This window comes from Mobula birostris, chromosome 15 (assembly GCF_030028105.1).
Source record: "Mobula birostris isolate sMobBir1 chromosome 15, sMobBir1.hap1, whole genome shotgun sequence".
NCBI classification, from domain to species: domain Eukaryota; kingdom Metazoa; phylum Chordata; class Chondrichthyes; order Myliobatiformes; family Myliobatidae; genus Mobula; species Mobula birostris.
The window spans coordinates 46,033,475-46,046,194 of NC_092384.1; the positions used below are offsets into that span (position 1 = coordinate 46,033,475).

A 12,720-nucleotide genomic window follows, 5' to 3' on the forward strand; every position below is an offset into this window, starting at 1 on the left:
TGTAGTTTCTTTGGGGTCAGGCCACAGTAAGATATCTGAATTATTATTTGTACTCAAGCCACCCATTTTAGGAGGCTGCTGATAGAACGCTATTGTTCTATTTATTGTGGACAGTTTCAGATGTATCATGGTTGCTGGGAATTATTGACAAAGAACGTCCAAAATCTTGAACATTGAGTTTTTATTGATGACAATGTCCAACTTCCTTTCTGTAGGTGTGTATGAATGATGAATTAGTTGCAAAAATGTTTGCACGCTACGTTTCGCCAAAGAATCAAAACCTTGTAAAAAGCCCAAATTCATCAACATTGTGCATAAAGAATGAATCACCAGTTAAGAAAACAGTTGTTCATAAAGCTTTAGCCCTTTGGTCTGAAATTTTAGAAATGTCGACAATAACAGAACAAAACCAAGGTAAGACACAGCTCTTGTTCAAATAATTATTCATAATTTCTGGAATGGGAGCAGAAAATTTTGAATAGTATGAAAATTAGAATGTCAGTTATTTCTAAAGCTGCAAATTATACAAGCTAGGTTATCAAATTGTCTTCACTAGTCATTTGACCCCTACTTATCAGCAGTACTCTGATACTTTGGATTTCCGAACTGTTCTGTAGGTTTTTCAGACCAGGAATCAGTTGTCCAGTGTTTAAAAGAGGAAGATAAAAATGTATTCTCCAAATATATCAGCAAGACACCCTCATCATTACATAGGAGAAATTCAGTAGAACCGCTCCAATCATTTTTTCTCTCAAAAATGCAGTCAGATGAAAATTCAAGGTATGTAATGTGTCTATATATTTATAAATATACGATTCCTTTTGTTGAAAAGGAATATTATACAATTTAAATTTGTATGTTGAATACTGCATGAAGTGTACACATTTCTTATACAATATTTATAGCAAATCAGAAGTAGTAATAAGAATTGGAGATTAGCAATCAGCCTCTCACAACCACTCTCCATTTATTTGGATTATTTCTGACACTGTTCCCTCTAATCTGCATGGGTGTGCGGCCATGCAATAACTGAAATGCACCGGTGCACACAACCTTTGTTACTGTGCATCTGGAATAAAGACAGATGAGAAAAAGTTTATAAAATGTAAAAAGTTTTCTTTATTGTGTTCATAAGTTTTCTTTGAGGTTAAGTTTTCTTTGAGGTTTTCATTATAACCTCAATTATTATGTAAAATCAAAAGTAAGTGATTTTTCAGTTTTCATTCTAAATGTTTATAGTATGCATATTATAAAAAAACATTTAAAGTACCACTTTAAAAACATGTTTTTAAAAAAAATCCTGCTCAGAGCAATGGTTGGTCCGCGCAGTTCTTTTTAAAAAAAATTACAGGGAATGTTGATACTTGATTTGACACCTAACATTATGTACATTTCCCCATATTGTAGCCTTCATTCCATCTCCTTTAGTGTTTCCAGTTAACAAAAATCTCAATCAATTGATGCAGAGTCATTCGACAGAAGTGGAAGAGTTGCAAGCTTAAGCCAATTTTTGTCATCCTGAAAAACATTCGAGCTCCACTTCCAAATTATCTGGTTCTAATTCTTAGACTTCCTAGATAGTTTATCCCTGTCTATCCTGAGTTCTGCTTAGACTTTGGAAATTTTAATTGGACTGAATGTAACCTTCTTTAGAAAAATTTCTTGAGAATCCTTCTGTCATTCTACTATGTCAAAGTAGGAAGTTCAGTCTAATATGCTTCATTAGATACAAAATCCTTCAATTTATTAGCAGCATTTTTTTACTTGTATCTATCCTTCACAATTTAATGATTTAACTGGTGCAAGCTGCTTAAGGTATTTTTCTATAATATTTGTTGGATTGTCATTGTGATGGGCTCAATTTGGACAAATGTTATACACTTATTTGCACATTTCCAAGTAGAGAGCCTGAAATGTTATACACAAATTTGCACGTATCCATGTAGAGAACCTAAACTTGTTGGTACTTGCACATAGCCATGTTGGCAGGTACATATAGAAATACCAGTATTTTCCCATAAAATCTAGCAAAATTGTCTGATTATCACTTCCCTATGTATAGCAATTTCTTTGTTTTAGGTCTATAATCTGAGTTAGGAATCCTTAAATTTAACACCTGCAAAACCTCTTGCTGTGCATCACAGTGGCATTATTATATTTCCTAATTGATATAGCCTCTATTCCCATCTTGGCACCATGCAGTTCCCATCTGCAACCCTGATGAGATCCTTTCTCTTCCCTCCTTTCTCCTGCATTCCCAAACTAGTGACCACAATGTCCTAGCTGCATGTGTATTTACATATTTGTATGCCGATCTCCACTCAGAGCTGTTGGCTATTAAAGTGTTTCTGTTTTTCTACTGTTAATAAAACTATCCTTTTCTTCTATAGCATCCTACAATTTAAAAATAGCCTACATTTCTGGAAAATACTTTATGAAGCAAAAAAGGCAGGGCAAATTGCAATACAGGTGTCCCCCGCTTTTCGAACATTCATTTTACGAAACTTCACTGTGACATTAGTTCCCTGTTTTCGCTAACAGAAGGTGTTTTCACTATTATGAAGAAAGGCAGTGCGCGGGGAAAATCAGCGCGCAAAAAAAATCAGCGCATGTTAAAAAAAACAGCGCGTGATTAAAAAATCAGCGCGCGCCCCGAGCATTCTCGCCGGCATTGCTTAAACACGTGCCTGTGAGCAGCTGTCTACAAGGTGAGTTCCAAGGTATTGGAAAAGCCTAAAAGTGCTCGTAAGGGTGTTACACTTAGCGTAAAACTAGACATAATTAAGCGTTTCGATCGTGGTGAACAAAGTAAGGACAAAGTGAGTTTGGCTTGTGGAAGTTGACGAAGATGATGTTGAAGAGGTTTTGGAATCCCATGACCGAGAACTGATAGATGAAGAGCTGATGCAATTGGAAGAGGAAAGGATAACAATCGAAACCGAATTCAGTAACGAAAGTGAAGTGGTCCAGGAACTGAACGTGAAGCAACTGCGTGAGATTTTCACTGCAATGATAATGTACGACTTTAATTCTGAAAGGGTACGTTGGTTTAGGGCATACAGTATTTGCAAGATGGTTTGAGTGCTTAGAAAGAACTGTATGATAGAAAAATGCGCGAGGCTCAGCGGTCAAGCAAGATTTCCACATCAGCCACAGCAGACGACGAACCTCGACCTTCAACATCAAGGCGGGCAGTCATAGGAGAAGACGACCTGCCTGCCCTAATGGAAACAGACGACGATGAGATGACACCCCAGTGTCCCACCACCCCAAACCCTGGGCCGCGGACAGATACCGATCCGCGAAGAATGCAGCAGTAGCCTAGAGGCACACAGCACATCTTTAAGAAAAAAGCCGAAATAAACATGCTAATTAATTAGGTGCTGCCCAACATGTAAATGTCGGCCCAGATCAGAGGTGATTGCCGGTTGCATCGCCTCTGATCTGGGCCGACAATTACGTGCCAGGCGGCACCTAATTAATTAGCATGTTTATTTCGGCCTTTTTCTTAAAGATGTGCTGTGTGCCTCCCGGCCACTGCTGCACCCCCGCATGCTTCACGGATCGGTATTAGTTCTCTGCCCGGAGGGTGGGGGCCACTGCACCACCCAAACTCCGACGACTCAGTCTAACACACCGTTATCAGGGTGCTCGGCAAGCTGTCTTCCAGATTCCCGTAAGTGATACTACACTGTACATACATTATTTCTACTTTATATTGGCTGTGTATTTTTATGTGTTATTTGGTATGATTTGGCAGCTTCATAGCTTAAAGGTTACTGTAGAGAGTGTTTCTGCCAACAGCGCTTGCGTGAGGTTTTCTGCTGAGAGCGCTTGCGTGAGATTTTCGCTACAGAGAACAGTGCCAGCAATGATTGTGGGAAAGTATTTCTACTTTATATAGGCTGTGTATTTATCATAGCATTCTTGCTTTTACTATATGTTACTGTTATTTTAGGTTTTATGTGTTATTTGGCAGGACTTGGTAGGTTATTTTTTGGGTCTGTGAACGCTCACAAAATTTTCCCATATAAATAAATGGTAATTGCTTCTTCGCTTTACGACATTCCGGCTTACGAACCGTTTCATAGGAACGCTCTACCTTCAGATGGCGGGGGAAACCTGTATCAGCATTTTGGCACAGTGAGCCATTAAAACACACAGAGGATGCAGAGGGGGATCAAAAAGGCGAGGGAAGAGGACCGGGTCGAGACAACAGAGGCTTTTGGAGAAGAGAAGTTATAAGCCGTGTCTCCCCTCTCTTATCATGGGAAATGTGAGATCACTGGGGAATAAAATGGACGAACTGACTGTGCTTGTCAGGAGTCAGAGAACATTTCGTGAGAGCAGTGTCATGTGCTTCAATGAGACGTGGCTGCACGAGGACATAACCGATTAAAGCGTTTCCATAGAGGGCTTCCAGACCGTTCGAGCTGACCGGAATTGCACTGAGAGCGGTAAGCATAAAGGAGGGGGGCTGGCGGTTCTGGTAAATAACAGATGGTGCAATCCTGGGCATATTACGATCAAGGAACAGGTCTGTAGCCTGGATATTGAACTTTTTGCTGTTGGACTCCGGCCATATTATTGCCAAGGGAAATCTCGCATGCAATTGTGGTTGTTGTGTACATCCCTCCCTCTGCCAACCCGTCGTCGGCGTGTAACATCATTTACACTGTCATAGCCAGATTACAAACCCAGCACCTGAGTGCCCTCATTACCATCTCGGGTGACTTCAGCCAGGTTACCATGGCTAGAACACTGCCCAACTTCACGCAGTATGTGAGCTGTACAACCAGAGGGGAGAGGACTCGGGATTTGATGTACGCTAACGTTAAGGAGGCATACAGCTCCTCTCCCCTCCCCCCACTGGGAAGGTCAGATCACAACCTGGTACATCTAAAACCCTGCTACATGCCTCTGGTGAAGAGTAAACCTGCAACCTCGAGGACAGTGAGAAAATGGTCAGAGGAGGCTTATAAGGTGCTCCAGGGTTGTTTTGAGGTGACAGACTGGCAGGCATTCTGTGAGCCACATAGAGAGGATATTGATGGGCTCACAGAGTGCATCATTGATCACATCAACTTCTGTGTGGACTGCAATGTTCTGACAAGAACTGTCCTTCATTATTCAAATAACAAGCCATGGGTGACAAAGGACATTAAGGACATCCTGAACGCTAAAAAGAGGGCGTTTAGAGATGGAAATAGGGAGGAGCTGAGGGCAGTGACCTGAAAGCCAGGATCAGGGATGCTAAAGACAGGTACAGGAGGAAGCTTGAGTGGAAACTCCAGCAGAACAACACGAGAGAGGTCTGGAGGGGGATGAGGACCATCACTGGTTTCCGGCAAACTAGCAACAGAGGAGCGGAAGGCAGTGTGGACAGGGCCAATGAAGTTAACCTATTCTTTAACAGATTTGACAGTGTGGCCCCTGTCCATCCCACACATGAGCCATCTGTTGGCCCCCAACCAACACATATTCCATTCTCCACTCCTACCCCTCCTCACAGTCCCCCACCCTGCCCTCATGTCTATACCCCTTCCCCACACGAAACCACCACGGTGGGCTTCACAGCTCTACAGGTGAGAAGACAGCTGAAACGTCTCAACCCAAGCGAGGCTGCAGGACCAGATGGTGTCAGTACCAGGGTGCTCAAAGCCTGTGCCCCTCAGCTATGTGGAGTACTTCACCATGTATTCAACCTGAGCCTGAGGCTCTGGAGGGTTCCTGTATTGTGGAAGACGTCCTGCGTTGTCCTTGTGCCGAAGACGCCACGCCCCAGCGGCCTCAATGACTACAGACCAGTGGCATTGACCTCCCACATCATGAAGACCCTGGAGAGACTTGTTCTGGAGCTGCTCCAGCCTATGGTCAGGCCACACTTAGATCCCCTCCAGTTCGCCTACCAGCCCCGACTAGGAGTTGAGGATGTCATCGTCTTCCTGCTGAACCGTGTCTGCGCCCACCTGGACAAGCCAGCGAGCACTGTGAGGGTCATGCCTTTTGACTTCTCCAGTGCGTTCAGCACCATTGGCCCTGCTCTGCTGGGGGAGAAGCTGACAGCGATGCAGGTGGATGCTTTCCTGGTGTCATGGATTCTTGATTACCTGACTGGCAGACCACAGTACGTGTGCTTGCAACACTGTGTGTCCAACAGAGTGATCAGCAGCACTGGGGCTCCACAGGGGACTGTCTTGTCTCCCTTTCTCTTCACCATTTACACCTCGGACTTCAGCTACTGCACAGAGTCTTGTCATCTTCAGAAGTTTTCTGATGACTCTGCCATAGTTGGATGCATCAGCAAGGGAGATGAGGCTGAGTACAGGGCTAGGGTAGGAAACTTTGTCACATGGTGTGAGCAGAAGTATCTGCAGCTTAATGTGAAAAAGACTAAGGAGCTGGTGGTAGACCTGAGGAGAGCTAAGGTACCGCTGACCCCTGTTTCCATCCAGGGGGTCAGTGTGGACATGGTGGAGGATTACAAATACCTGGGGATACGAATTGACAATAAACTGGACTGGTCAAAGAACACTGAGGCTGTCTACAAGAAGGGTCAGAGCCGTCGCTATCTCCTGAGGAGACTGAGGTCCTTTAACATCTGCCGGACAATGCTGAGGATGTTCTACGAGTCTGTGGTGGCCAGTGCTATCATGTTTGCTGTTGTGTGCTAGGGCAGCAGGCTGAGGGTGGCAGACACCAACAGAATCAACAAACTCATTCGTAAGGCCAGTGATGTGGGGATGGAACTGGACTCTCTCATGGTGGTGTCATAAAAGAGGATGCTGTCTAAGTTGCATGCCATCTTGGTCAATGTCTCCCATCCACTACATAATGTACTGGGTGGACACAGGAGTACATTCAGCCAGAGACTCATTCCAGCGAGATGCAGCACTGAACGTCATAGGAAGTCATTCCTGCCTGTGGCCATCAAACTTTACAACTCCTCCCTTGGAGGGCAGACATCCTGAGCCAATAGGCTGGTCCTGGACTTATTTCATAATTTACTGGCATAATTTACATATTACTATTCAACTATTTATGGTTCTATTACTATTTATTATTTATGGAGCAACTGTAACGAAAACCAATTTCCCCCGGAATTAATAAAGTATGACTATGACTATTTGCTATAGAAGAAATAGCTTTGTAAATTGAAGAGGTGTGCACCATTAAGAGTTAATGATGTAAAAGTTAGAATGAGTTATTTTTGTGAATATAATATAGTGTTGATAGTATTGCAGAAAGTTGCCAACTCTCGTATGCACTTGATGTTCTCAAGATATTTGCACCTGCATTCTGCAGAGTGCAGGAATGTGAAACTCATCTGACCACCTTTCTCTCGCACTCATCTGTGACATACTCTAATATTCCTGGAAAAAATGCTACACTACAAGGTTGGTAATTGTGTGGTGTAAATGTATTGTGTATCTGAGGAGCTAGCACAGTGGGAGAGTTGGGTTGCGTGAGTGATCTCATAGATGAGTGGATCCAATCAGCTATGATCCAGTCTATTATCTCCATTTCTTTTCATTTTAACAAGGTAAATTATCAATTTTACTTCCCGTTTGGTCCTTTATACCCCATGGCTGCTCCCCTCAATAACAAGTATATAATTTTTGATATTGTTGGGGGAGAGTGGTGATCAAGCAGAGGAAAATCACAGCAGTCAGATCCCTGGTACTGAGTCTGGTTCTGTGACTCAGAAGAGAAGGGAGGAGAATAGTCGAACAATAGTGTTAAGGGATTTACTGTTCGGGGGGCAGACAGGAGATTCTGTGGATGAGAACAAGATTCCCAACTGATATGTTGCCCACCAGGTGCCAGGGTCAGCGATATTGAGGATCAAGTCCATATCATTCTTAAGCTGAGCAACCAGAGGTTATGGTCCACATCAGAACCAATGATGTAAGCAGGAAGGGTGATAAGGTCCTTAAAATTGAGTTTGGGGAGTTAAGTGCCAAGTTAAAGTGCAGACCTTCCAGAGTGTTGACCTCCAGATTGGAATCCATGCCATATGTCAGTGAGGCCACAAATGGGAAGATAATGCAGTTTAACATATGGCTAAGGAGATCATGCAGGAGGGGTCACACAGGTTTTTATGTTATTAGGCTGTCTTCTAGGGAAGATGGGAACTATACAAATGAGACAGTTTGCACCTGAACTAGGGGGTGACCAGTATCCTTGCCAGCAGCCTGCTCAGGGCAGGCATGGAGTAGAAGGGTTTAAACTAGAGTTACAGGGGACAAGAACCAGAGTGGCCGAGGCAGGTGGGGTAAGTAGATATTAAATCAACATGACAAGGTGGGAATAGAAAGGCAGAGTATGGTTTGAGTTGCATAAGTTTCAATGCAAGGAGTATTGTAAATAAGATGAACTTGGAGCATGGGAAAGTGCATGAAACCTTGTTTTTTGTGGGATAATGAGGTTCCAGTTAAGAAGGAGCTCCATGTCAGATATAGGCAGTTAGGATTAAATGAGGCACCTGAGGAGTAGAAGAATTGCAAGAGAACACTTAAGAGGAAAATCAGGAAGCCTAAAAGAGTACATGAGTTTGGTCTGGCGGACAAGGTGAAGGAGAATTCCAGATATATTAAAAGCAAAGTGTAAAATTGCTCATCTTGAAGAATAGTGTGGTCATTTATGCTTGGAGCTAAAAGAGATGGGATCTTAAATGAATTTTTGCATCTGTATTTACTTGGGAGACAGATTACAGGATCTATAGAACTGAGGCAAAGGAGAAGTGAGATCATGATCTGTATCCAGATTACAAAAGATGTGGTGCTTGCTGTCTTGAGGCAAATTAGGCTGAATAAATCCCAGGGCTGACGAGGTGTCCCCTCAGACCCTGTGGAAGGCTAATGCAGAAATTGCGGGGGCCCTACCAGAGACACTGTATATAAAATGTCTTTAGCCTCAAATGAGGTGATGGAGAGCAAATGTTGGACCGTTGTTCAAGAAAGACTCTAGAAGTAAGTCAGGAATTTATAATACGGTGAGCCTGACTTCTGTTATGGTTTAATTATTGAAAGGTATTGTAAGGGTCAGTATATACAAGTATTTTGATCGAGGGAGCCTGATTAGCGATAGTCAACATGGCTTTGTGCATGGTAGATAATGTATATCCATCCTTGGTTTTCTTGAGGAGGTTTTGAGAAAGATTGATGAAGGAAAGGCAGTGGATGTTGCCTACATGAATTTTATCAATGACTTTGACAATGTCCTGCACAAGACCATAAGATATAGGAGCAGAATTAGGCGATTTGGCTCATCGAGTCTGCTGCGCCATTTTATCATGGCTCTCTCCCCATCCCAATCTCCTGTCTTCTCCCTGTAACCTTCCTTGACTAATCAAGAATCTTATCAACCTCTGCCTTAAATATGCCGATGCTGGAAATCTGAGGAACACACACAAAAAGCTGCCTGGCCTGCTGAGTTCTTCCAGCAGTTTGTGTGTGTTCCTTAAATATACCAAATGATTTGGCCTCCACAGTTGTCTGTGGCAACAAATTTCACAGATTCACCTCTCTGGCGAAGGAAATTCCTCCTCGTCTTCATTCTAAATGGATGTCTCTCTATTCCAAGGCTGTGCTGTCTGCTCCTAGACTCCACCATCATAGGAAACACCCTCTTTATATTCACTCTATCAAGATCTTTCAGCATTTGATGGGTTTCAATGAGATCCCCCCTGTCATTCTTCTGAATTCCAGTGAGTGCAGGTCCAGAGACATCAAACGTCCTCATGTGATAAACCTTTCAGTCCCACAATCATTTCTGTGAACTTCTTTTGAACCCTCCCCTTGTCAGCACATCCTTTCTTAAGAAGGGGCCCAGAATTTCTCACAGTACTCTAAGTGAGGCCTCACTAGTGTTTTTGAAAGCCCCAATGTTACCTCCTTGCTTTTATATTCCAGTCCTCTCGAAATGAATGCTAGCACTGCATTTGCCTTCCTCACCACAGATTCAGCCTGAAAATTAACCTTTAGGGAATCCTGAACAAGTTCTCCTGAGTCCCTTTGTACCTCCGATTTATGAATTTTCTCTCCATTCAGTTAATAATCTGTGCTTTTATTTTTTTCTACCAAAGTGCATGACTGTACACTTCCTGACACTGTATTCCATCTGACACTTCTTTGCTCATTTTTCTGTATAAGCCCTTCTGCAACCTGCTTGCTTCTTCAACACTACCTGCCCCTCCACCTATCCTCGTATCATCTACAAAGCCATCAATTGCTTTATCCAAATCATTGACATATGTAATGCCCTGGTTAAGATTTCTACTGTTATGCTGTGGATATTTCGTTTTAGCAGTTCTGTAAAAGCTGTGTATACTGCTGATAGACTGTTTGGTTTCAGCTAAAAGATAAGGGGCTATGATGTTCAACGTAGGAATTTTGTGTTGGCCAATTCAGGGTGGTGGAATTGGGAGAAGGTTCTAGAGAGAACTGGGCAGAGTGAGATTTGTGATGGACAGTGTGGTTCACGGGTCCTTTGTGGGGAGTTGCGGAGAGGACAGGAGGGAAGATGGCTGAGGATGCTATGGGAAGGAGCGTCCCCCTTGCACAGAGTGCTTTGTGCAGATGAATACCTCCAAGGAGGAGGGCCAATACTCCCTAGAGAGCATCCTTTTTATTCAAGATGGATTTCGAGCAACGTTTGGAATGTGGTGTGTGCTTTCACACAGACCGTGGTTTCAGCATATGAGTAAAATGCTAACTTCAAGATAAGCTCCAACTCTATGTGCATATTTGGACTGGGTTAACTGAAAAGGGCCATTTTATTTTTTTCTTTTTCATACCAACTTCAATAAAGCTGAAATTTGTAAATGTACTTTCTTTACAATTTTATGCGGTGTACAATCTGTTATTTCTTGCCAACTGACAATTGTGTATGGGCAATATTTACACAGTATTTGCTCAAATCAAGGATTGTACACAACATCCACAGATTTTCTCAATTTTTCTTTCTCTATCCTGCTTGTTATTTGTTCAAAGAATTCCAACAGGTTTGTCAAGGAAGATTTTACCCTGAAGAAACCATGTTGGCTGAGGCCTATTTTATCATGTGCCTCCAACTACCCCAAAACCACATCCTTAATAATAATTGACTCCAACATCTTAACAGCTACTGTGGTCAAATTAATTGGCCTACAATTTCCTTTCTTCTGGCTCTCTCCCTTCTTGAAGAGTGGAGTGATATTTGCAATTTTCTAATCTTCCAGAACCATGCCAGAATATATTGATTCTTGAAAGATTTTTAATAATGTCTCCACAATCTGTTCAGCCACCCCTTTCAGAACCTTAGGGCGTAGTCCATCTGGTCCAGGTGATTTATCAAACTTCAGACCTTCTGGTTTCCCAACTACCTTCTTCCTAGTAATGGCAACATCAGTCACTTCTGCCCCCTGATACTCTTGAACTTTCATGCTGTTAGTGTCTTCTATAGTGAAGACTGATGCAAAATACTACTTCAGTTCTCCTCCATTTCCTTGTCTCCTAGTACTACATCTCTAGTGGTCTGATTTTTACTCTCACTTCTCTTTTACTCTTTATATATCTGAAGAAACCTTTGGTATCCTTTAATATAATTGGCTAGTTTACCTTCATATTCTATTTTTTCTCCCTTTATGACTTTTTAGTTGTCTCCTGTTGGTTTTTAAGAACTTCCCAATCTTCTAACATCCCACTAATTTTTCCTGTATTATATGTCCTCCTTTTGGCTTTTATGTTGACTTTGACTTCCCTTGTCAGCTGCAGTTGCGTTTTCTTGCCTTTAGAATACTACTTCTTTGATATGTATCTCTCCTGCCTGGCAGGATGGTCCAGAAGGTTAAGTTGTTTGGTGTTCAGGATGAAGTAGTAGATTGGATTCAGCATTGGCTTAGTGGGAGAAGCCAGAGAGTGGTAGCAGATGGTTGTCTCTATGTCTGGCGGCCTGCAACTAGTGTTGTTCTGCAGGAATAGGTGCTAGGTCCATTGTTGTTTATCATCTATTAATGATTTCAATGACAATATAGTAAACTGGATCAGCAAAGTAGTGCACAGTGAAGGAGGCAATCAGAGCTTGCAGTGTGATCTAGACCTGCTGAAAAATTGTGCTGAAAAATGGCAGATGGAAGTTAATACAGACATGTGAGGTGTTGTGCTTTGGCAGGACAAACCCATGAATGGTAGGGAACTGGGGAGTGTGGTAGAACAAAGGGATCTGGGAATACAGATCCATAAATCCTTTAAAGTGGCGTCACAGGTAGATTAGGTTATAAAGAGACCTTTTGAAACATTGGCCTTCATAATTCAGAATATTGGGTACAGGAATTGGGATGTTATTTTGAAGTTATACGAGACATTTGTGAAGCTGAATTTGAAGCACTGTGTGCAGTTCTGTTCACCAACCTTCAGTTTTGAAGAGTGCAGAGAAAATTTACAAGGATGTTGCTGAGACACGAGGACCTGAGTAATGGTGAATGGATGAATAATATCAAAGAAGATACTAAAAGCTTTTTTTTTAAAGTATATCAAGGGTGAAAGCGAGTCGAGGGTAGATATAGGACCAATACAAAATGACTGGAGGTATTGTAATGAGAGATGCAAAGATGGCAGTGGAAGATGTCTGCAGTATACCGGACATTCAAGAGTGTTAGGGAAGTAAAGTCTGTGCAGTGAAAATTATGACTTGAGAAGGTGCTCAGGAAACTTAATAGTCTGAGGGTGGATAGATCTC

General features: G+C 42.4%; 1 protein-coding gene across 1 annotated transcript in view; it reads left to right on the forward strand.

The window, feature by feature from the left end:
• The window catches only part of tdrd12 (tudor domain containing 12), a 197,954-nt gene that overhangs the window by 50,094 nt on the left and 135,140 nt on the right, over positions 1 to 12,720 (forward strand). The window contains exons 9-10 of the mRNA XM_072279710.1: positions 216 to 414; positions 618 to 780. Of these exons, the coding sequence (XP_072135811.1) occupies positions 216 to 414; positions 618 to 780 (362 nt within the window). The remainder of the gene's footprint in view (positions 1 to 215; positions 415 to 617; positions 781 to 12,720) is intronic.